The sequence below is a fragment of the Schistocerca cancellata genome, chromosome 3 (assembly GCF_023864275.1).
Source record: "Schistocerca cancellata isolate TAMUIC-IGC-003103 chromosome 3, iqSchCanc2.1, whole genome shotgun sequence".
In the NCBI taxonomy this organism is placed as follows: domain Eukaryota; kingdom Metazoa; phylum Arthropoda; class Insecta; order Orthoptera; family Acrididae; genus Schistocerca; species Schistocerca cancellata.
This window is the reverse complement of record NC_064628.1, coordinates 656,827,902-656,854,484: the sequence shown is the minus strand read 5'-3', so window position 1 is coordinate 656,854,484 and position 26,583 is coordinate 656,827,902. Positions and strand designations below refer to the sequence as shown.

Here is a 26,583-nt window from a genome sequence, read left to right as displayed (position 1 = left end):
CAAATGTTACATTTGAGGCGCATGTCCCCTCATTACAAACACACAGTGCGCGGTTGTATAAACTTGACAACAGGTACTATGAAAAAAATACACCATTAAGTGAACTCATTTAGTTTTTGTAACAAGATGCCACACAAAACAAAGTTATACCCGAGGTGCAAGAGTTTTAAAGATAGTTTCTTTCTTCATATTTGAATTTTTTTTTTATGAAACTGTTCTTTGCGGAATTTTCATATTTGTTTTATATACCAGTACATATATTTAAAGTTATTAATAATTCTCATTATTGCTTGCACCTTTTCTCACATTTTCCTTAAGTTATCTTTTCAATTTCCAGTAACAGATTAAGGATATATCACTTCATTTGTGCATCCAATCTGCCTCTTGTAATACTGTACACCGAAAAGACAATTAACAATATATACAACAATATATACAACATATATGTCAAGTGTCAAGAAAAATGATTGATAACTGTTTTCAGCTCTCATCTGTTTACAGTTCCGACTTACAGGTGAACCACATATATAATAGGAAAAATTTTCAAGTAATACTTGGTTTTTACTTACCAATGCTGTGTAGTGTTGAATATGAATGGCATGTATAAGTGGCATTTTCATTTTATTCTTTGCAAATGAATAAAGTTAGTTAGGGTATTCTTCTTTTCACCTATGACTGCTAATAGATATGTAAGAATTTCAGAGAAAAATCAACTTGTGATTCAACTGGTTGCATTAGCCCCCCCAACATAGAAATTAATCAAATTATTATTATTTTTTTTAATGGATTCATCTTTAAGTGAAGGTAAGAACTACTAACTGCAATGTCAAATGGTTCTCAGTATTATTTATACTTAATACTAGCACTAACGAGTTGCAGTGCATAAGATGAGGTCTGTACTGTTTTTTCTGTGCAAAGTAACGATTTTTTTTAAAAAAATCACAAATTTAAATCACAACAAGAAAAAAGTGTGTTTTTCAATATTTTTAGAAGAATATCTGAATTATGTATCTTGCTTTTTATACATCATATCAATTTAGTGGCCTACATACTAAATGCACAAAAAATTGAGGTCTGTAGTAGGTGTCCGAAAACAGGGCAACTGGTGCCTGATTAATGACCATATAAACATCCTTGAGCCTTCATACCCATGTTTATAAAAAATGTTGGAGTTAGGACAGTGCTATTTGGCAGTTTTAAGACATGTAGGTATCCATGTACCAAATATGATTAAATTCTGAAATGGTCACCTTAGGAACCACCAAAACATCTGTGATTTTACATTGAATGACCCAGAATCTAATTAGTCAGGGTGGATTAAAAATAGTGACACTACTAAAACTTTCAATTGAGCACTCCAAGGATCTTCATTGCTGAACATGAATGTTTCAGATTTAAAAATCTGTCTACCCAGAATAAAGTTAATATTAATAATTAAAATACTTCAATTAAAATTATAATTTTTGGCTGTTTACTTTTATTATTTTAACGAAACATGAGACTGTTTTTTTTTTTGTCTGTGATCTTATATCATATTTGACTTTCAATTAAAAATAAAGAATGACCTGATAACAGTTTTGCCTGAAATCATTTTACATATTTAAGAAATCATTGTTTGAGCCATATGAATTAGATTTCTATATTCCCAGAAGTCAACAGAGTTATTACATTTTTTTCTCATGAAGATGTGCCATTCTTCTCATATCTGGAAAGATCTGACAGTGAAGTGTTGAAAAAAAGCTAAGTTTTCCCCCTAAAGTAGTGCAATCCAAATGGGGAGCTTCAGCCAAGGCTTTTATATGGGTCGGTTGAGAATTAACTCCCTATTGATAGATTTTTGTAACTTTTTTCATACTTTACTGATTTTCATGAAACGAACAACATTTTGTTCCTTACTGTGGTAAAATTTATTAAATTTATGTCATTGTAGAGATCAATGGCGAGCCACCTTGCACGAGTGGGGTCAGCTGGCATCTGGATACTAAGTATTCTGATCCGGGTACAAGTACAGAGATGGTGCTGAAGTATGAAAGGACGTCGTGCAAAGACCATAAAGAATTATCATTCTAAGCTAATGGACACAGGTTGTGTGTAAGATGTTACAAGAAGTGGTCAACCTCAACATGCAGGACAGAGAAAAACGTGCAAATGGTTCAGGAAATTAAACTTCCTGGCCGTGCCCGCTAAAGGCGGAGGTCCCGAGTTCGAGTCACGGTCCAGCACACAGTTTTGATCTGCCAGGAAGTTTCATATCAGTGCACACTCTGCTGCAGAGTGAAAATTTCATTCTGTGTTCAGAAAATGTTCACTCTTAAGTCCTCAGAAATCACAAAGACAGGCACCTTGTGAAAATGGTTTAACCTGACACACAGTCAAAACTCTTCTGAACAGAGAGTTGAATTTTCATCCATGGAAACCATATTACTGTCAGGAATTATCACCAGATGACTGTGTTCATCAGTTGGAATACAGAGTGATGATACTTGCTTAGTATGAAGACTGGTCCGATATTTTTGGTAATATCCTGAGGGCTGATGAAGTTGTGTTTATTGTCAAGGAAGATTGTTAACTGGCATAACTGTTGTTATTGGCCAACAAAGGATCCAAGGGTGGTTGCCGAATGAAGCCAACACTGCCCAAAGGTCACACTGTGGTGTGGTATGACATCCACAGAAATTGTGGGTCCACTCTCATTCGGGACATAATTAATGCAGAATGGCATCTTGACATGCTTCAAAAATTATGTTCACAGTATCGTATCCACATGAGACAACTACAATGACCTAATTTTTATATGAGACTGGGGCCTGCCATACTTTACATATCTTGTCCATGCAGAGCTCAATACCCATTGTCCAGGACATGGTTGGGATGTTGTGGACCCCTTGAAAGGCCAGCATGGAGTCTTGACCCAATGCCCTGCGACTTCTTCCTCTTGGGGAGAGCAAAAGATGAAGCTTGTCACACAAAACCAAAAAGTCTTGATGAATTGGAGGAACAAATTCACCAAGTTCTTGGAAGTCTGTAGCAAACATCCACATCCATTTACGGGAACTGGTAGATAATGGTGGTGATTATGTAGCAAAGCATATTTTAGCAATGTGTAACAAATGTTTTCAGTTCCATGAAAATTGCTTAAGTATTAAAAAAGTTGTAGATAATTTTTTGTCGGATGTTAGTTCTTACCTACCTCATATTTGTTTTTGAAAACTTTCACATTTTTTTCCCTAAAAAATTATATGTAACATGTGAAAGAAATTTTTAAACTGGTTACCATGACAAAAGTAACAAGCACAAAATGTTTCATGAAAATTGGAGACAGTGGGTATCAAGCTTGGATGAACTTACCTGGAATGAGCCTTTTTTCATCAGTCCAAAAATTTCTTTTATTTATGTGGACATTCACAGAATGCCCTTTTTTTTTGTTAGAAAACCAACAACTTGGAACTATTTAAGACCAAAATCAGGTTCCCAGCAAGTTGAAGAAATTCGATATAAGGGTTTTTCAACACACTTGTATTTTTTCCAGAAATTATATACGTTAACAGTTTTGTCTCTTTTTTTTTTCTTTTTTTAACTTTACTGCACGGATGACTGTATTTCTGTTAACTACACAACTCTCTTAATTTTGGAAAAAAAAAAAAAAAAAAAAAAAATCAAATCAAAACCTCCAAACACCAGAGCAATGACTATGTCTGTATGTTAGTACAGGACTATTACAAATGACTGAAGCGATTTCATAAATTCACTGTAGCTCCATTCATTGACATATGGTCACGACACACTACAGATACGTAGAAAAACTCAAAGTTTTGTTCGGCTGAAGCCGCACTTCAGGTTTCTGCCGTCAGAGCGCTCGAGAGCGCAGTGAGACAAAATGGTGACAGGAGCCGAGAAAGCATTTGTCAGCTTGAAATGCACTCACATCAGTCAGTCATAACAGTGCAACGACACTTCAGGACGAAGTTCAACAAAGATCCACCAACTGCTGACTCCATTCAGCGATGGTAGGCGCAGTTTAAAGCTTCTGGATGCCTCTGTATGGGGAAATCAATGGGTCGACCTGCAGTGAGCGAAGAAACGGTTGAACGCGTGCGAGCAAGTCTCACGCGTAGCCCGCGGAAAATTGGCTCATGCCACAACTAGAGACCGACAGCGCCGACTTCATCTTTCAACAGGATGGTGCTCCACCGCACTTCCATCATGATGTTCGGCATTTCTTAAACAGGAGATTGGAAAACCGATGGATCGGTCGTGGTGGAGATCATGATCAACAATTCATGTCATGGCCTCCACGCTCTCCCGACTTAACCCCATGCGATTTCTTTCTGTGGGGCTATGTGAAAGATTCAGTGTTTAAACCTCCTCTACCAAGAAACCTGCCAGAACTGCGAGCTTGCATCAACGATGCTTTCGAACTCATTGATGGGGACATTCTGCGCCGAGTGTGGGAGGAACTTCATTATCAGCTTGATGTCTGCTGAATCACTAAAGGGGCACATATCGAACATTTGTGAATGCCTAAAAAAACTTTTTGAGTTTTTGTATGTGTGTGCAAAGCATTGTGAAAATATCTCAAATAATAAAGTTATTGTAGAGCTGTGAAATCGCTTCAATCATTTGTAATAACCCTGTATATAGTCACAGTACGTAGGTACGTTGTCATAGTTATTCTCGCAGCAGTAAATTATCAGAACATCAAAAATTCAATATAAAAAGAAATCTTAGTCTGAGGAAAAAAAATTGCAAAAGTTCATATGTCATAAATAAAAGCAAATTTACAACTGCGACAGCAGGTGACATGTCCTAGGTGATTTGACATGGAATGATCCTATTCTAACAACCATAGAAGAGAGGCATAAGTACCCCGATTGTCAATCACAGTCTTAGGGTTGTTATTGGGCATAAGTATTTTTACTACACAACGCTTTTTACTTGGTTAAAATTATATGCTACCACAATTTTGAGTGGGATGTGAAAATCAGAGATGTACTACTCAGAATAACTTTTTTATCCATGGCACCAATTGCCAATAAGAGCATAGCTACTCTAAAGATGTAAGTAGATGCTACATGCAGAGAAAATAAGACAGTTGTGGTGTGAAAACTCACCAGCAATAATAACTCTCACTGCAGATGCCACTCGTTGTTGTTCTCCAGTGTCTCCCAGAAGACCACCAAGCCAGTCCACAAAAAGTTGAAGAGCCAGAAGACATTCATCTGTTGCAGTTGACAGGCCTAACCCACTCACAATTACCAGAAACCTAGAAGTAGAATACTTGTCTTTAACCATTAAGTTAAAATTACATTGGCCCTTTCGATGTTACAATACTGTCAATCTTTACAGGTTAAGATACAAATACTGGTTTAAATATGCACAGCAAATTTTTTTATCATCCTCGAAGTAAATTAAACACATTGCATACTTTCCATGCAAAAATTACATATGTGAAATGGGGAAGCATTGAAGAATTAACTTTCAACTAAACAATTTACACAGTTTAAATGTCTCCAACTCATCCTGCAAACCCATCAAATTAAAGTAAAAGCTTTGGCAACAGTAAAATTCCACTCAGTTCTCTGTCGAGCAACATGTTTTTCAGAAAACGTAAAAGGTTACTTCACAAAAATATATATTTGAAAGCAACCTCTACTCTTTGACATAATCTTTCTTATAACAGTTATTTCTTACATTGCACAACAATAATGACTAATATGCCTCTCATTTCATCACCTATCCACATTTCCTCCAGCAACAAAAATGTTACCAGTATTGGAAGAGAGAGGCAGAACCAATGTTTTCACAAACTGTTCTTAAATTACGCAATTTTTCAAAATTACTTTTGGCACTGTTTACCACAAAACATAACTAAATAAATTTTTGTCTTAAATGACAAAGAGAATTTTGATACTCGTTATTTCACAACACAGAACAAAAACTCATTTTAATTATGCAATTTTGTATTTAGCACTTGTACAAAGCAACTCTCTCAGACAAGCAGTTTCGTATTTTCAGCTACTTTTGCAATCAGAATAACTGCCAATTTTGAGGAAATAGAAATTAGTAAGCTAACATACTTTGCACACTTTTACTCTCTGATGTCATACGTAATAATAATTTGGGGGTAACAACACTCAGAAGAAAAGTCTTCTCTGCTCAAAAGAATGTGGTTAGAATAATGTGTGAGGCTCATAGTGGCACATCTTTTATGCGTCTGTTTAAAAGGTTATATTTAAAAAGAAAGATGATGAGACTTACCCAACAAAAGCGCTGGCAGGTCGATAGACACACAAATAAACACAAACATACACACAAAACTCTAGCTTTCGCAACCAATGGTTTCCGACGATCAAGTACCACAGTCGTGGAACCCTTGTCCGCCGGAAGAATGACGATGGATCGGTCAGCCTTCAGATCACGGATAGCCTGGGCTTCAGCAGTGGTGATGTTGGGAGTAGGATTAAGGTCTTTTAAGAAGGATTGAGAGGCAAGGCTGGAAGTCAGAAATTCCTGTATGTGGCTGAGGGACTGCGTCAGCTTTCAGACAACACTACTTACAAAGTTTGCCATGGTAATCCCATTCCTGATGTCCAGGCGGAGCTTCAAGGAATCCTCAGAACCTTAGGCCCCCTACAAAACCTTTCACCTGACTCCATCAACCTCCTGACCCCACCAACACCCCGCACCCCCACCTTCTACCTTCTTCCCAAAATTCACAAACCCAATCATCCCGGCCGTCCCATTGTAGCTGGTTACCAAGCCCCCACAGAACGCATCTCTGCCTACGTAGATCAACACCTTCAACCCATTACATGCAGTCTCCCATCCTTCATCAAAGACACCAACCACTTTCTCGAACGCCTGGAATCCCTACCCAGTCTGTTACCCCCGGAAACCATCCTTGTAACCATTGATGCCACTTCCTTATACACAAATATTCCGCATGTCCAGGGCCTCGCTGCGATGGAGCACTTCCTTTCACGCCGATCACCTGCCGCCCTACCTAAAACCTCTTTCCTCATTACCTTAGCCAGCTTCATCCTGACCCACAACTTCTTCACTTTTGAAGGCCAGACATACCAACAATTAAAGGGAACAGCCATGGGTACCAGGATGGCCCCCTCGTACGCCAACCTATTCATGGGTCGCTTAGAGGAAGCCTTCTTGGTTACCCAGGCCTGCCAACCCGAAGTTTGGTACAGATTTATTGATGACATTTTCATGATCTGGACTCACAGTGAAGAAGAACTCCAGAATTTCCTCTCCAACCTCAACTCCTTTGGTTCCATCAGATTCACCTGGTCCTACTCTAAATCCCATGCCACTTTCCTTGACGTTGACCTCCACCTGTCCAATGGCCAGCTTCACACGTCCGTCCACATCAAACCCACCAACAAGCAACAGTACCTCCATTATGACAGCTGCCACCCATTCCACATCAAACGGTCCCTTCCCTACAGCCTAGGTCTTCGTGGCAAACGAATCTGCTCCAGTCCGGAATCCTTGAACCATTACACCAACAACCTGAAAACAGCTTTTGCATCCCGTAACTACCCTCCCGACCTGGTACAGAAGCAAATAACCAGAGCCACTTCCTCATCTCCTCAAACCCGGAACCTTCCACAGAAGAACCCCAAAAGTGCCCCACTTGTGACAGGATACTTTCCGGGACTGGATCAGATTCTGAATGTGGCTCTCCAGCAGGGATACGACTTCCTCAAATCCTGCCCTGAAATGAGATCCATCCTTCATGAAATCCTCCCCACTCCACCAAGAGTGCCTTTCCGCCGTCCACCTAACCTTCGTAACCTCTTAGTTCATCCCTATGAAATCCCCAAACCACCTTCCCTACCCTCTGGCTCCTACCCTTGTAACCGCCCCCGGTGTAAAACCTGTCCCATGCACCCTCCCACCACCACCTATTCCAGTCCTGTAACCCGGAAGGTGTACACGATCAAAGGCAGAGCCACGTGTGAAAGCACCCACGTGATCTACCAACTGACCTGCCTACACTGTGATGCATTCTATGTGGGAATGACCAGCAACAAACTGTCCATTCGCATGAATGGACACAGGCAGACAGTGTTTGTTGGTAATGAGGATCACCCTGTGGCTAAACATGCCTTGGTGCACGGCCAGCACATCTTGGCACAGTGTTACACCGTCCGGGTTATCTGGATACTTCCCACTAACACCAACCTGTCAGAACTCCGGAGATGGGAACTTGCCCTTCAGCATATCCTCTCTTCTCGCTATCCGCCAGGCCTCAATCTCCGCTAATTTCAATCTGCCGCCGCTCATACCTCACCTGTCTTTCAACATCATCTTTGCCTCTGTATTTCCGTCCCGACTGACATCTCTGCCCAAACTCTTTGCCTTTACAAATGTCTGCTTGTGTCTGTGTATGTGTGGATGGATATGTGTGTGTGTGCGAGTGTAAACCTGTACTTTTTTCCCCCTAAGGTAAGTCTTTCCGCTCCCGGGATTGGAATGACTCCTTACCCTCTCCCTTAAAACCCAATCCTTTTGTCTTTCCTTCTCCTTCCCTCTTTCCTGACGAGGCAACCATTGGTTGCGAAAGCTAGAGTTTTGTGTGTATGTTTGTGTTTATTTGTGTGTCTATCGACCTGCCAGCGCTTTTGTTGGGTAAGTCTCATCATCTTTCTTTTTAAATATATTTTCCCACGTGGAATGTTTCCCTCTATTATATTCATGTTTAAAAGGTTAGGAAGTCTCACAACACATAAACTCAGTAATGAAATTTGTTCTCAACAACTTGGACCAGTTTAAAAACAGTGACATTCATTATTATAATACCAGAAGAAAGATGACCTTACACTATCCTCTACTTAACTTATCTTTGGCAAAGAAAGGGGTAAAATATGCTGCTGTAAAACTTGATGATAACTTACCACATGAAATAAATAAAATGCCTGGCAGACAGCAGTAATAGTTTCAAAAATAGATTGAAATCCTATCTCCTTGACAACTCCCTCTATACCATAGATGAATCCCTAAATATGAGTAAATAGTTCTGTAGGTAATACACATACATTTTGTGCCATTTAAGGGAATGGGGCAGGTATTAAAAAGTTTAAACTAATAATAATAATAATAATAATCCTAATCCTTAAACCCTTGATTCATGTGTGCATTTCTTATGCACTTGACACATTCCACATCATAACTGTTGCCATGAGAGTGATCAACGGGACACACAACTACCTACCCACCTACCTTGCTCTTCGATCACTTTTCTCCATCAGTAATATGCTGTTACAATATAGTATTTTGTATACAATCAGCTAGGACAAAATTAAGCCTGCAAAATAATACTCACAACTATACATACATTTATTAATTTCATATGGATTAACAATTCAGTTGTATTAGTGCATCTGTGTATCTTTTATCAGCGCCTGTTTACACGAGACCCCAAGTCAACAGTGATTCACAGACACTGTGCCATTCTGCAAAGAGGCAAAGGAAATAATTTCTGTTTTGTATCTACAGTTTTACATTCCCCAAGCTACCATAGGTAACCTGCACTATTACCTTCAAATACTAAAATGACTGTTAGAATAACAGTGAGGAAAAAAGACAGCATTGAGGCAACTAAAGGAATGGCTCCTCCTCTGTGACAACTCTTCTAGTTGTACCACCTTTGATGAAAGCCAGTTCTAGTCTAAAAACAAAACTGCTGCAGCTTTCTCCATCCACCTACTCACTGGATCCAGCTCCTTGAGACTTTTTACTGCTCTCTACAAAAAAAAAAAACTGGATCTAAAAGTTTAACTGATTATGGTAATACAAAAATCACCATACATTTTGAATAAGGGTTAGAAAAATAAGCACCCCCCTAATCATGGTTGATGGTACATCAGCTGTTTCAAAATGAAGGCCGTTAGCAGTACTTAGCGGATGACTCAGTCACTACCCTCTTCCACAACCAGGAAAGAAATTTTACCCTACCTTTGGATTACCCCTCACACACTGATGGAATAGGAAATCAGGTTGTGAGCATTAACTCAAATACAAGACAAAAAGGAAGGAGAGAGGGAGCGAAGGAGAGAGAGCAAGAGGGAGAGAGACAGCCAGAGGGAGGGAGAGAGGAGAGCGTGAGGGGGGCAGGCACAGCAAGGAGTCAGATCATAGCGAAGAGAGCAGTGATGCAGGGGAGCAAGCCCCAACTTTCTCTCATGTGACACACTTACATTAGTGTTTTACGCTTCTGCAAAAGCAAAAGTGACACACTGATAATGATCACAAAAACATTTTGTATAACCACAACTAAAACTGTCACACTAATTGAATTAGTGAGAAAAGGGCTTCATTCAAAAATCCTTATTTTTCACGAGACAATATATTATTTGCTGGGAAAATAGTTTACCAAATCAGAAGCTTGCAATTTCACTTTTGTAAAAGTCGTCCTCATTCATTCACTAAAATGTTAAAGAAATTCTTTGGCATAAAGCACTCCAGCGCATTACTTCCAGTTATATTGGAATATGTTTCTTTTCTACTAAAGCTGTGGAAAAAACCATGTGGACACAGGTTATACTAAAATGCTACCTAACTACTCCAATATTCTTTTATATACATTAGAGGAAATAAGATCAATACATTTTCATTAAAGACTTTCATACTCACTCATATCCTTGCAGTAATCATAAATTTTCTTAATCTAATACGACATTGGCAGTAGATCATGTTAATCACTCCTGGTAACACTGCTTACAGCTTTCTGATATGTACTGGATGATCTCACCTAAATCTGTGAGCCTGCTTGCCTGAATAGTGGCTTTTCTGCTTGTGTGTAAACTTAACTGCTGTCAATAAAGTGTGACGACTTGTTGCATGATTTTTCTTACGTATGAGAGTGTTTACTGTTCAAGGGTTTTTGATAGTTTTACAAAATACCCTGGTCATCTCTACATGAAATATATTATATCTCCAGTGTTGGCTTCTGTAAGTTCCACAGTCGGTTCACATTTTCTGGTATTGTCTTGTGATATCCTAAATCTGTAGTCAAAGCTATTGTTAAAGTATTTGAGATAGTAGTCATACTTTACAACATTTTTCATGTTGATGTTTCTGAATAAACAGGGCAAGCTTTTTTTACTATAAGCTCTGTATTTAGTAAGTTGTAGAACTCCTATGCAACAGATTGTGTGTAACGGAAAGAAGTCAGTAAAATCATTTTTGATGCTATCTCCTTTTGTCATTAGTGGACTTGCCCTTAATTTCAATATTTGTAAGCCTAATGACTGCCCTATGTGGCACGGCATGGAGACAAACTTAAGCTCAAGAAAAAGTACTTAAATGAAAAAGTATTTCATTTGGTTCTTCATGTGAACTATTTGATTCTGATGTGGTATCACACAAATGCTCAAAATACTCACAAGTGCAACCACCAACTAATAATGCTGCAACAGACATGGTGCTCCATGATATAATGTTTAATCTCTGACCATGCCACTTCAACTGTGCTTGGGTCACAATTGCACAGCAGTGAGCAAAGCACTGAATGGCCTATGCTCTCTCTCTTATCTCTCTCTCTCTCTCTCTCTCTCTCTCTCTCTCTCTCTCTATTTTTTTTAACATCCGACACACTCCCAGTCATACTTCGGGAGGCACTTTCCCCATCCCCATGCCATAACCTCCATTAAATATTTTGATATGTGTCAACATTAGCCATACATTAGGTTGCAATCTGTCCACAATTTACCAAGACAAAAAATATCTCTGCAAACTACAATAATAAAGGACTACCATAGTACAATTTCACAATATTGTAACAACAAATTGATTTTATTAAGTACCAGCTACTACAAAACCACATTAATTTCAGTAACTTTTTTAAAGATGTACTGCCCCGTCTCCATTTTACCTCCTCATGCAGCAGTGGAAGAAATTTACACACACACACACACACACACACACACACACACACACAGTACAATCTTCTCTTGGGGGTGGAACTCCTTGATGGAACTTTAATGAAGTAGTTTACTTATTTTTCCCTAACACTGCATCCCTTTCCAAATGAAACAAAAGAAAGAAAATAATTCGGATCTAGTAGATGCTTAGATGAAAGGCTTGTTAAATAAAAACAGCAATACAGCACAAATTATAACAATAACAGATTTTTTTCTTCCCAGTAGTCCGAGGTGACTCACAAGGAAGACACCTAGCAAACTTCGTAATCTGGCTTGTTTCCACAGGCTTTTCACGGTGTAAGTGACAGCTCTTTTATAGTTGTATGGTGTAGGACTTTCATGCACTTCTTTTTCACCTCACAGCACTCCAGAACACTGAAGCATTTTGGGCATCCAACATTTAATTTAAAAAATTCCTTTCCTTTTATGAGTTGTGGACGCTGTATGTGAATCCCATTACGCACCTGGCGTACCCTCTTCACTCATTTCAAAATAAGAGAAATAACAAGCAAAGCAGAAAACAAAGAATCGGTAACAGCTAAGACAATTGTTTGCTAAGGTTGAGAATGCCGTAAATAGAGTAGCACTGGCCCAACCCCTACTTATCTTACGCAACCATGACTCCACCCAATCCCAACCCCAGTAAACATTTCAGCACAATAGAAGAAATTTATCAGACTGTCAAAGACAATAAATATTTAATATTTCCTTAATAAACAACATATGAAGCCTTTTTAACTACAAAACACATACATTTCACAAAATTATAAGGGACAAATTGAGAGGTAACGTCATACCAATTTAATTAAGCCACCATTTATGTTAAAACAGAGTCTTGCATTAATTCTCAGTCTTTCTGGAGACAACTTTAATATTTAAATAAGAAATAAATCTTATCATTAATATTCTCCCTTTATATAACAAATTTTTATTTGTGCAACATCCAGACCTGCTCTGCAATATTTTCACAGTGAACAAATCCACCACAATCATAAAATACTTTTATTGAGGAAAGTCTTACACAACAGAAGTTGGTATACATTATAATGGTTTCAGTGTCTTAAAAGGGAATGGTCCAATAAGACATGTCGAAACCTACCCTGAAATTTTTTACTCAGGAAGAAGACACCAGAGGAAATGCACTGTCAAAATTTTAACTGCTAAGAGACATTGCAAGCATTTCAAAAAATAACTCGAAATTGCCAAATTCGTAGTGCATCAGGCAGCAGTAGAAATATACTCAACCCTACTGGCACTATAGCAAACTGCGCATGTGCAACTAGGCACGTGTGCCCCCCCCCCCCCCCCCCCCCATTTTTGTTTCAGAGAAAGAAAAAAGAAGAATGTAACCATTAGACCTTACATGCGTAGCGGAAACACTACTTGTGTGACCTCTTGAGATGGTACTCGATGTCGGTAATTAATGTTCTGTTTATCAATTTCCCCTGAATGGTAATGAGAAGCCAAGGAAAAATGGCAGCCATCATACAAGGAAAATTTTGGACCAGTGCTAAGGAGAGATGGAGATGCAATTCTATGTTAAGTATACGATCTCCACACGTCACGCTTCCATACAAATTGACGCACTTAAATTCTTCCTTCCCTGCACCATTTTGCATATTCTGTCATGAACAGTGCACTCGCCATGCAAAACACAGTTTTGCATTCTGGCTCTAACAGGATAGAGTTGTATCCTGTATGCCAAATATGAGCTCCAAAAACTAAAAACTAATAATACAGTGTTCATAAGCAATGTTCGCTGCCTCGTGTTCTCATCCGTTCCTTCTAGAATAAATGATTCTACCCATATACAAGTGAATGGTAGTGAATTTTCTGCAAATGCTCATTCGCATGTGTTCGCTTCCATTTACTCCATTGTATACCAGCCTTTAGGTGCTTAAAATTGGTGTCTGTGAAATCCGGATAATTCTGCTACGCGGCACTGCATGAGTTCTCACCAAGTTGCGCGCTAGGCAGGCAAGACTGTACAAACCATTGTTATACGCTACTCTTCGCATAGCAATAATGTGTAACTTCAACATTTTTTCAAAATACTTGCAGTGCTTCTTAGCAGCTAAAATTTTGGCTGTGAATTTCTTTTGTTGTCTTCTTCCTGTGTAAAAAAATTTCAGGGTAGGTTTTGATACGTCTCGTTGGACCATTCCCTTGGTAGATCCATCACCAGGTGCATCTGAAATTGATTGAAAACAACAGTTGTAACCTGCTCCATTAATGAATTGTTGTTGTTATGATCTTCAGTCCAGAGACTGGTTTCATGCAGCTCTCCAGGCGGCCCTATCCCATGCAAGCTGATTCATCTCCATGTACCTACTGCAGCCTATATCCTTCTGAATCAGCTTAGGATATTCATCTCTTGGTCTCCCTCTACGGTTTTTACCCTCCATGCTGCCCTCCAATACTAAATTGGTGATTCCTTGATGCCTCAGAACATGTCCTATCAACTGATCCCCTCTTCTAATCAAGTTGTGCCACAAATTCCTCTTCTCTCCAATTCTGTTCAGAACCTCCTCATTAGTTATGTGATCTATCCATCTAATTTTAAGCATTCTTCTGTAGCACCACATTTTGAAAGCCTCTATTCTCTTCTTGTCTAAACTATTTATTGTCCATGTTTCACTTCCATACAAGGCTACACTCCATACAAATACTTTCGAAAAGACTTCCTGACACTTAAATCTATACTCAATGTTAACAAATTTCTCTTCTTCAGTAACGCTTTCCTTGCCATTGCCAATCTACATTTTTTTATATCCTCTCTACTTCGACCATCATTAGTTATTTTGCTCCCCAAATAGCAAAACTCTTCTCATACTTTAAATGTCTGATTTTCTAATCTAATTCCCTCAGCATCACCTGATTTAATTCGACTACATTCCATTACCCTCGTTTTGCTTTTGTTGATGTACATCTTGTATCCTTCTTTCAAGACACTGTCCATTCCGTTCAACTACTCTTCCAGGTCCTCTGTTGTCTCTGACAGAATTACAATGTCATCGGCAAACCTCAAAGTTTTTATTTTTTCTCCATGGATTTTAATTCCTACTCCAAATATTTCTTTTGTTTCTTTACTGTTTGCTCAATATACAGATTGAGTAACATTGGGGATAGGCTACAACAATGTCTCACTCCCTTCCCAACCATTGCTTCCCTTTCATGCCCCTCGACTCTTTATAACTGTCATCTGGTTCTGTACAAATTGTAAACAGCCTTTTGTTCCCTGTATTAGACCCCTACCACCTTCAGAATTAGAAAGAGAATATTCCAGTCAATATTGTCATAAGATTTCTCTAAATCTACAAATGCTAAAAACATAGGTTTGCCTTTCCTGAATATCTTCTAAGATAAGTCGTAGGGTCAGTATTGCCTCACATGTTCCAACATTTCTACGGAATCCAAACTGGTCTTCCCCAAGATTGGCTTCTAACATTTTTTCCATTCATCTATAAATGATTCATGTTAGTATTTTGCAGCTGTGACTTATTAAATGGATAGTTCGGTAATTTTCACACCTATCAACACTGCTTTCTTTGAGATTGGAATTATTATACTCTTCCTGAAGTCTGAAGGTATTTCGCCTGCCTCATACATATTGTTCATCAGATGGTAGAGTTTTGTCAGGGCTTGCTCTCCCAAGACTATCAGTAGTTCTAAATGAATGTTGTCTACTCCCGGGGTCTTGTTTTGACTCAGGTCTTTCAGTGCTCTGTCAAACTTGTCACACAGTATCATATCTCCTCATCTTCATCTCCGTCTTTGTCCATTTCCATAATATTTCCCTCCAGTACATCGCCCTTGTATAGATCCTCTATGTAGTCCTTCCACTTTTCTGTTTTCCCTTCTTTGCTCAGAACTGGTTCTCCATCCAAGCTCATGACATTCATACAAGTGGTTCCCTTTTCTCGAAAGGTCTCTTTAATTTTTCTGTAGGCAGTATTTATCTTACCCCTAGTGACATATGCCTCTAAATCCTTACATTTGTCCTCTAGCCATCCCTGCTTAGCCATTTTGCACTTCCCATCAATCTCATTTTTGAGGCATTTGTATTCCTTTTTGCCTGCTTCATTTACTGCTTTTTTATATTTTCTTCTTTCATCAATTAAATTCAATATCTCTTCTGTTACCAAAGGATTTCTACTAGTCCTTGTCTTCTTACCCACTTGATCCTCTGCTGCCTTCCCTATTTCATCTCTCAAAGCTACCCATTCTTCTTCTGCTGTGTTTCTTTCCCCCGTTCTTGTCAATCGTTTCCTAATGCTCTCTCTGACACTCTTTATAACCTCTGCTTCTTTCAATTTATCCAGGTCCATCTCCTCCAAATTCCAATCTTTTTGCAGTTTCTTCAGTTTTAGCTCCAGTTCATAACCAATAAATTGTGGTCGGAGTCCACATCTACCCCTGGAAATGTCTTAGAATTTAAAACCTAGTTCCTAAATCTCTGTCTTACCATTATGTAATCTATCTGTAATCTTCCAGTGTCTCCAGGCCTCTTCAACATAAACAACCTTCTTTCATGAGTCTTAAACCAAGTGTTAGCTATGATTATGTCATGGTCTGTGCAAAATTCTACCAGGCGGCTTCCTCTTTCACTCCTTACACCCATTCCATATTCACCTACAACTTCTCCTTCTCTTCATTTCCTTAATATCAAATTCCAGCCCCCCATGACTATTAAATTTTCGTCTCCCCTCACTATCTGAATGATTTCTTTTATCTCATCATACATTTCTTCAATCTTTTCGTCATCTGCGGAACTAGTTGGCATACAAACTTGTACTACTGTGGTAGGTATGGGTGTTGTGTCTATCTTGAGTACAACAATACGTTCACTATGCTGTTCGAAGTAGCTCACCCGCACTCCTATTTTTTATTTATTATTAAACCTACTCCTGCATTACACCTATCTGATTTTGTATTTATAACCCTATAGTCCTTGTTCCTCCTGCCATCGAACTTCACTAATTCCCACTATATCTAACGTTAACCTATCCATTTCCCTTTTTTAATTTTCTAATCTACCTACCCGATTAAGGGATCTGACATTCCATGCTCAGATCCATAGAATGCCAGTTTTTTTTCTCCTGATGACGACGTCCGCCTGAGTAGACACCACCACCCCACCCCACCCCCCCGAGATTCGAATGGGGGACTATTTTACCCCTGGAATATTTTACCCAAGAGGACGTCATCATCATTTAACCATACAGTAAAGCTGCATGCCCTCGGGAAAAATTACGGCTGTAGTTTACCCTTGCTTTCAGCCGTGCGCAGTACCAGTACAGTAATGCCATTTTGGTTAATGTTACAGAGCCAGGTCACTCAATCATCCAGACGGTTGCCCCTGCAACAACTGAAAAGGCTGCTGCCCCTCTTCAGGAACCACATGTTTGTCTGGCCTCTCAACAGATACCCCTCCATTGTGGTTGCACCTACGGTATGGCTACTTGTATCGCTGAAGCGCACAAGCCTCCCCACCAATGGCAAGGTCCATGGTTCATGGGAGGGGTTAATGAATTAGGAATTTGATTTTTTTAAATGAATTAGGAATTTTTATATACAACTGTGGCGGAGACCATTCTCCCTTTAACCAAAGGATTTGTGGAATGGGGGGGAGGGGAAAGGGGGGGGGGGGCAAGAAAAGGCCAGAAGCCCCCACTAGAATCAAACAATTCCTATGGAAGAGAAACTGCAGGCACAATTAATTACATTCATCTGATAAAGCATACCACTGACATTCCTGACATACATGCAAAAGCATGAGGAACTGTGCTTTTTTTCTGAGGAGCCGAATGTACCAATATCTGTACCAAAACACTCTCTCAGACACCTACAAACATACCATAAGTATTCCAACTACTATTTATACACCTGAAGACTATATTTTCCGAAGATAATTTCAATTCCCAATTTGTCATTTGACAATAGCATCATCTAAATTAATGCACAATCAAAATGACATGATACTTATAACTTCAGGTGTAGAACAATGTTGCACACTTGTATCACATCTACAATGTAACACAGTGAGTCAATTTCTCTTGAAAGCTATTACATAAGCATAACATCATAGAGTGTGTGTGTTCTACCTCATTTCTGATTCCTTGCCATGATTTTTGTTACATGATAACCACCATTATCACAAACACTCACTTCTACAAATAAAACTAAATAGCTACATAATACATACACACATAGTGTGGTGACGTAAGTCATGGGATAACTCGTAACATTATGTTGGACCTCATTTTGCCTGGGATAGTGCAACATCTCAATAAAAAAGTGGAACTGACTCAACAAGTCATTGGAAGTCCCCTGAAAAATACTGAGCAGGATGTAAACGACCCGGGACAACCAAGAGATCCGGGAAAAACCTAGGAATTTTTTCATCTGGGTAAAACCCGGGATATTTTTAGAATTCCGGAAATTATTCCTTGTTTTAGTTTTCAGTTAAATTTTTGTAATTTTGACTGGTAAGAACCGATACTCTAACGAAGGATATTACTGTGTCCCGCTACTGCAGAATAATACTTCAACAATAAAACAGAAAAGAGAGAAAAAAACCGAAAATAACTTAAATTGCAAAGGAAATGCGCCAAATACAACGACGACACACAGTACTCATGCAAGCGTCTGCCAACAGCAAACGTGTCAAAGGCTTTTATATTAGATTCATTTTAGCAGTTACGAGCAGACTCATGCGGATTCGCAGTTGAGTTGCGTTTGAGTAGTAGATTCTCCCGCTTCTGGCTACAGGAATATGGCTGTTGGCTGTGCAAGCAGTCGCAGCAAGCAGCTAGATGCTACCAGGAAAAGGGGGTGGCAAATTCATATTCTTGAGGGAAAAAACTTGCATCCAGCGCACATTTGTCTGTCAATTACTCATATGATTTTGAACTGCTTCCCTGTTGGTTTTTGAACATTTTTGAACACATTTTACGTTTATTTCTGAATGACTCATAAGTTGACTTTTGAATGCATGCATAGTGTACGTGATGTCTCTGTCAGGAGAATCCTCGTCGTATCTAGAAATAAACTTTCTACAGACAAAAGGGGAGGGGGCTCTACGAGCTGAGGGAGTAAAGCCGAACGGATGAATGCCAATCGCCGTTTGATTATGTTGTTGATTGGGTTTGCGAATGATCAGCATTGTTATAAATCAGACTACCAGAATGAAAATAAATGACTGACAGGAATAACAGGTGAGAAAGATTCCGTTCTCGGTGTATCCAAGAAAATGAAATTTTGGCAGAAAATTTTTGGCCAGATCGCTACACTAATAAGGACCAGTAGTACAGTCCCCGGCTAGCAGCCACGTAAGTACTATTGTGGAAGTAACGCGGAAAACAAGTTGTACAAACACTTAATAACGCCTAACCAGAAAATAATCACAGGATAACTAAACCTGTGATTCTGGCAGGGTTAGTGAAGTTAATCAGGGAACAAATTTTGACAATGGCAGCAATAGCTACAGAATTGGTGATGACAAGATTGTTAGAACGAGGAAGGAGAAGAAACGGGGACTTCACATAAATTATGGAAGAATAAGACGATTCCAAATTTATATACAAATTTCGTAATATGACTTTTCGATTTCATGCTTGAGAAGCTGGTGTGTATGAATGAAATGTGAAACTATTTCCTAACGTAAAGCTTTTTGCTTGTAGTAGGCCTAATAGGCATTTGATATTGGTACTTCGTGGATTATATTCTGTCGTGTTGGCAATTTGTGCCTAAACAGTCTCATTTATTTGGTTTGTTACAAAATTGCTGACATATTAGAAAGGCCTATTTTGTTTTATCTAGCACACAGTGGCAAAATAGACATAATCAAATCGAGAAATCACACCAGTCTTGAGTATTTTTTGTATTAACAGCTTTTCCAGTATCAGATGAGGACATTTTGATTTTGCATGTAGCAAAACGTTTGACGAACTTTGATGAGGTAATAGATTCTTTCGCAGAAAGGAAAGCACGCCATGTAAAGCTGCAGCAAGATTAGAGAGAAAAAATGCTAGGAGCTAAGGTTTGAAGAAATGTGTAATTTCTTGCCATCTCGTCAGTATTGATTTTATGTATCCTATATTTAATTTTATGTCACACAAAACAGCAAGTTATTATCTAATAGACAATAAAGAGTTCAGATTTTCTGAAGAGTTCTTGTTCTCTCGATTACAAATAATCCCATCCGCTATTAATTGCGAGGATTTTTTTTAAGAGGGGCAGGCTGTCAAACAGACATACTGGGAGCAGGAGACGCACCACAGGACATTTCAATTTCCACTCTCCTGAATATAGTTTGGACGTGCGGTAGAAAAATTCTTCATGAAGAGGCATGGCACTGCACTTTGGCATACTTAAGACCTAATAATATGTCTTACATTTCCTCGAATACATATGTCTTATGTTTCAGACTCTCCAGAAAGATGTGCGCTACAAGATGAACATATTTTGAAAATTCTATTTTTTTTTTTTTTTTTTTAGTATTGACCCGGTTTGCTAATGTTGTAGACCCGGGGTGATGTGCAGAGCAGTCTGAGCTATAGTGGGTTGTCTCCATGTGACCCATGTTTACATTTAGTGATTTTGCTGTTTCCCCTTCGTTTACTCTCGTGTCAAATGAAAAAAACGGATATCTGTGTCTGGGTGCTATCAAGTGAATTAAAACACATTCACATAATTACAGAAGGCTGAAATATGTCATTAGTTTCAGATTTTATTTTATTTCCACCTTTCTGACAGTCAAGTATTAATCGCCATGCAGAACAATGAAGTTATTTTTGTCTGTCTGCTAATGAAATTTGACTTTTGTTAACCTTTTCCGCAGAGGCAGTCAATGTATTTCAAACGAAATGTTTAATTCCACAGTACTGGCTAGTTTCAACTGTTCGCTGCATTTCAAGTGCATGTTTTCATTTTCTAGCACGTATGGCATTATGCCATAATAAAGAACCAAACGTGATATAATACAGTACTGGTGCTCCAATAAAATTTACATCCCGAAAACCACACTGAAAAGCTTAATATCAGGTTGAGGTCTACTTCATTGGGAATTGGGACATACGAATGTGCACTTTAAGTACGCTCTTTAAATGTGCACATTTTAATATGGTTCACGAAATTCCGATGCTCTTGCAGTATCCAGTATCCTCTGATATCTTGTTTCTTTTATGACAAAGTATGATCTTTCAATGTTTTATACATATGTACACACGGGCTTCCTGCGCTCTCTAGCAAATGCTGAAACGAACCTATTTCTAACAGGTCATGGGAAAATATTGCGAATAGTGGTTTAAAAATCAACTCTTTGATGACGAGCTATTTAGAAGAATTTCAAACCCTGAAGATCAGACATTTATGTCATTATTAAAAATTTTACTGACACATTTGTGTGATATATCTTAAAGTGTAACATGTGCAAAAAAGTTCAACAGTATATGCGAAAGCTTAGCTTCTCTTGCAGCTTGAGAAGAATATTATATGTGAAAGCTTTTCTTTTCTTGTAGCAACAAAAGAATGGCTCTGAGCACTATGGGACTTAACATCTGTGGCCATCAGTCCCCTAGAACTTAGAACTACTTAAACCTACCTAACCTAAGGACACCACACACATCCATGCCTGAGACAGTATTCGAACCGGCGACCGTAGCAGTCACGCGGTTCCGGACTGAGCGCCTAGAACCGCTAGACCACCGCGGCCGGCTTGTAGCAACACTATGTATATTAATTTAAACTATTAACTTTCCGTGTTTGTGTGTTCGTGCTACGTAACAGTGACGTTGCTGTTGGCTGACTACATCATGTGTCCAATGCTCTGAATATCTGCTGTCATCGGCTGGCGAGATCACGTGACATGAGCTTCGAACAGCTTACAAAAGTGCATCAAAATCTCAATTTCAATGATTCGGAAAGTAACATGCGGTGTTTGGTGGAATTCCAGTGGATGCTTTTGTAATACGAAAATACATAGCGTACATGTTGCTGCACATCAAAGATATTTCCAAAACGTGTCTTTTTCCATGAGTTTCGTTTTCTGAAGTGCCGGGAAATTGTATGCCCATGTATAAAACCATAACTATTGAAATGTTGCTAAGGGAAAATATACTGTCACCCAGGAGAAAGTGTATTTTTAACCGGGAAATCCGTGAAAAATTCAGGAATTTTTTTTTCCTTGTCCACGTATAAACCCTGCTGCAACCATACTGTCTCTACAGCCGTCCGTAATTGTGAAAAGGTTGCTCCAAGTGGTCTCCAACTGGATGAACACAGGCATTTCCAGTTAATGATCAGTTCAGTTGGACCAGAGGACCCAATTCATTACGTGTAAACCCATCCCACATCATTATGGAGCCACAACCAGCTTGCACAATGCCTTATTGACAACCTACATCCATGGCTTCATGGGGTCCATGAAACACACTAACCCTACAATCAACTATTACCAAGTGAAATCGGGAGTCATCTGACCAGGCCAAATTTATCTGGTTGTCTAGGGTACTACCAATACTGTCACAAGTCCAGGAGAGGTGTTGCAGGCAATGTTGTGCTCTTAGCAAAGGCACTCAAGGTCAGTCAACTGTGCAATAGCCCATTAACACTACATTTCACCCACTGTCCTAATGGATATGTTCATTGTACATCCCACATTGATTTCTGCTGTTATTTAACGCAGTACTGCTTGTCTGTTAGCACTGATAACTTTACGCAAACACCGCTGGACCCGGTGAATAAGTGAAGGCCTTTGGTCACTGTGTAGTCCATGGTGAGAGAGAATGCCTAAAATTTAACAATTTCCAAAATGGAGTGTCCCATGGTCTAGTTCCTATTACCATTCCGCATTCAAAGCCTGTTAATTCCAGTCACATGACCATAATCACGTCAGAAATCTTTTCACATAAATTATCTATGTACAAATGACAGCTCCACCAATGCACTATTCTTTTATACCACGTGTACATGATACTACCGCCATCTGTATATGTGCATATTCCTATTCCATGACTTTTCCACCTCAGTGTACATTACAATTACATATTTTTACAGGCAGAAAAAAATTCAGTTTTCACATTAACCCAACAAAGAAACTGTAGCATTATTTTACTTTCAAAAGCAGAATGAATACCTTTTTTCAGCTGGGGTGCTGGACAAAGGCCTTTCCACTGATGAGGCTAGCCCTGGCCAACAATAGTCTTCTACTAAAAATTTTCCATCTTCACTTTCGTGTCCTAAAACAGCACACACCACTCCAGTAACAACATAATGGGGGCTGATACTGCCAATTAATCTGATCCTCTGCAGTTCATCTTCCAATATTAGCTCATCATCTTCACTCACATAATTTGTTCGTGATGGCTGTGGGACAAGTTGTAGCTGTATAGAACAGAACAATAAGAAGTAAATGATCAGTCTCCAAGACACAGTTAAGAAAATAATGACACATCAATAACTGAGAAAGAAAAGTAAATTACAATTAGTTGGCACTCAGTTTCATAACCAACTACTTCCAAGCATGATATCTGGCTCACTGGATGTATACAATTATGAATGGTTCAGCAATGATGATACTGTTTTACTTTTCATCATTCATATTGTTTTCATAGCTGTAACATGCCCAAGCTGTGTGAAACACTAACTAAAAATTATGTTCGACAACGGCTATAACAATTTTATACTATTTTGAGAAAGAACGCTATTTACAGAAAACAATAATAAGATCAAGGCTGGTGTGTGTGTGTGTGTGTGTGTGTGTGTGTGTGTGTGTGTTTAGGGGGTGGGGGAATCTTGATGGGGAACGCATGTGAAACCCCCCCCCCTCCCCCCCCCCCCACACACACACACACACACACACACACACACACACACACACACACACACAATAATTTGATCTGCTTGTTCATTCTCTCATTCATGCATTGATTCACACATTGTGTTACGTAAATCCCATCAGGAAAGTGAGCCTTCAGCGATGTTAAGTGATTGAAGTTATACATAACTAGGAAGAATCAGTCTTTGCTGGCCACTTCAGTAAAATGTGTAATGGGATTTAAAAGCAAATTATTTATCACTCTTGCACTATGTCCTTCTATTCATGTTAGGAATGACAGTATGGGAGTAAATCGAAGCTGGGCAGCGGTAACTTCAAGTGCCCGATATCACAAGTATTCAACGAGACAACTATTCTGAAATTTCCACGATCAATCACTTTTCAGTTATTTTAACTGAGTCGTATTAGTATTCCCTCAAAATGCTTAACACTGACGAGCTATGGACCATCTCGCACACTGCTAAGATCCTTTGACTCGTCATATTTCACATCCCCTGCAAAGTGCATTAGACTTTTCCACGTACCTTCCTTCTGGACAGCAAGCTACATGTCCCAGAATTCATGCACTGTTATTGACCTTTTTTGAACCTTGAGAAGTCACACACACATACCACAGTGTTTCCATGTCATGTTTTTGTTGAATGTTACCGTTTCTCCACGGCAGGAAACACTGGACATTCGATGTACTGTGTTTTACATACAACAGATGTGTATGTTCAAGAATGACTCAATGACTTCTCAGATGAGAACTTTCACAACAGCAATAATGACCCTGATTTGGAGATATTTAGTTATCCCAATACTATTTTGGAGAAGGGGAATAAAAAGTGGTGGAGATGGGACAAGCTTCCTTTTTCAGTAAGAATAGAAGTTTTCAAAGAAGATAACGGAAGCTGCCAACTAACATAACAGGGAAACACAACATCATACTGCAAATGCTTGGACTGTAACAGATAGCGAAAAGTCGTGAAGAAAACAATGCTGTTTTAGAGGTAAGGAATCTGCTCTTTACCAAAGGTATCCCAGACAAAATCATTCTATCGACAAATCTGAAAACATGCAAGCACAGAGTCCAGTATGCATATGGTCACTTATCCTTCCTACAAGATGTTGATGTCAAATATTGCCAAGGGCACAAAAGTAAATTGGGGGTGGGGGGGGGGGGTATCTGCACACTTTCTGCCTGAAGAAGAGCCTGGGCTCAAAAGCTACTTAATACCGTTTTCTGTTATGTGCGTCTATGGGCCACACATAGGTCTGCTAAAGGTGAATGTTGGCCTTCCCTTTATTTTGCGTAGATGTTGATGTCGCTGAACTGAAGACATTAATTGGGCTATCAGTGTACTCAGCCATTTTCAGATGAGGAAGCAGAATTGGTTTCCTGCTTGTCTGCAACTGATGAAACAGGTTGAGACATTTTCAGATGCTCTGTTTGTAAAGAAAGATTTTCTTTTTATTATCATCTGCATTACAATTTGACAACCCAGATGATCGGGAGGAAAGAAAGTAGAGAAGTCAGCAACAATTTCACAAATCTTTTTGTGTTTCATTGAATAAAGCCAACTTGCTACTCTGTAGATGCAAATGAGCATGTACCTTTACATGGAAATTGTGAGAATGCGTATGCCAAACGTATTAGCAAAATATGGTTTGAAAATACAGTGTAAATGTACAAATTATTTCTACAAAGAAGCCATTTATTACAGAAAAGGCAGTGATGTTCACAATCTTTCAAACCATGAGAAAGGTCACAGTGTTCCCTCACATGCTGTTCTTTGGTTGGTGGAGCCTACTGAAAATGTGGAGAAATATTATAGGTGACACTTTATCAGCAGATCTGATCTAATAGCGTTTAAAAAAATCTTGTATGTCAGTAAGCTGAAGGAAACAAAATGTCCATAGTCTCTTTTATGTGCCATTCAATAAACAATGATCCTGACTCAGGAAGATCTGACATGATCATGTTTTATAACATGGCAAAAGGTGTGCAACTTATTTATCACGTCACCTAACAACTAAATGGCTTTTGGGCATTTTCTTCACATTAGTGGATGTAGCATGTGGTGTGAATTCTTCTGTGTCATATCAAGTTTGTCCAAAGACAGGAGTAATGAAGAGATTGATCTACAAGAATACCATGGATCAAACAATGGAAAATCCAGGATGGAATGTAACAGTATTATGAGAATAAAAATTGCTACTCACCACATAGTAGAGATGCTGAATCGCAGATAGGCACAAAAAAAGACTCACAATTAAAGCTTTCGGCCATTAACGCCTTTGTCACCAATAGACAGACACACACACACACACACACACACACACACACACACACACACAAACGCAACTCAACTGCAGTGTGGTTTCATGCTTTGTAAGAAAGTTGAATAACACCCGTCACAAGAATATTACATACAAGATGAGCCTCAAACACACTGAAAAACAAAAAACGTACCTTCCACCCACATAATTTGAAGAGGGAAACAAGATATCTATATCAACAGTGTAGTATTTAAATTTATTTGGAGTATACCATGAATGTTTGCATGATAAGCAAACAGGCTGAAAGGGATTCTGGGCCTTATAAAAATACATATTCACTCTCTACATCGTTTTTTAAAATTAAAATTTGGCAAAGTTTCTCTCTCACAAAATTGTAAGACAGAACAGTGACTATGTTGAAACATGAAGTAGTAAGTTAATTTCACATACCTCTTCTCATAACTGACTCACTAGTTTTCGAGATCCCGCGAACACAAGTAAATAGTAAACACTATAACACTTCCACTATTAGTGGCACATACA

At 38.9% G+C, this 26,583-nt stretch overlaps 1 protein-coding gene across 1 annotated transcript in view; it reads right to left on the bottom strand.

The window, feature by feature from the left end:
• Positions 1-26,583, bottom strand: part of LOC126175615 (DNA polymerase delta subunit 2) — a 114,558-nt gene that overhangs the window by 34,563 nt on the left and 53,412 nt on the right. The window contains exons 3-4 of the mRNA XM_049922498.1: positions 23,077-23,324; positions 5,112-5,263 (exon numbers count right to left, since the gene is read on the bottom strand). Of these exons, the coding sequence (XP_049778455.1) occupies positions 5,112-5,263; positions 23,077-23,324 (400 nt within the window). The remainder of the gene's footprint in view (positions 1-5,111; positions 5,264-23,076; positions 23,325-26,583) is intronic.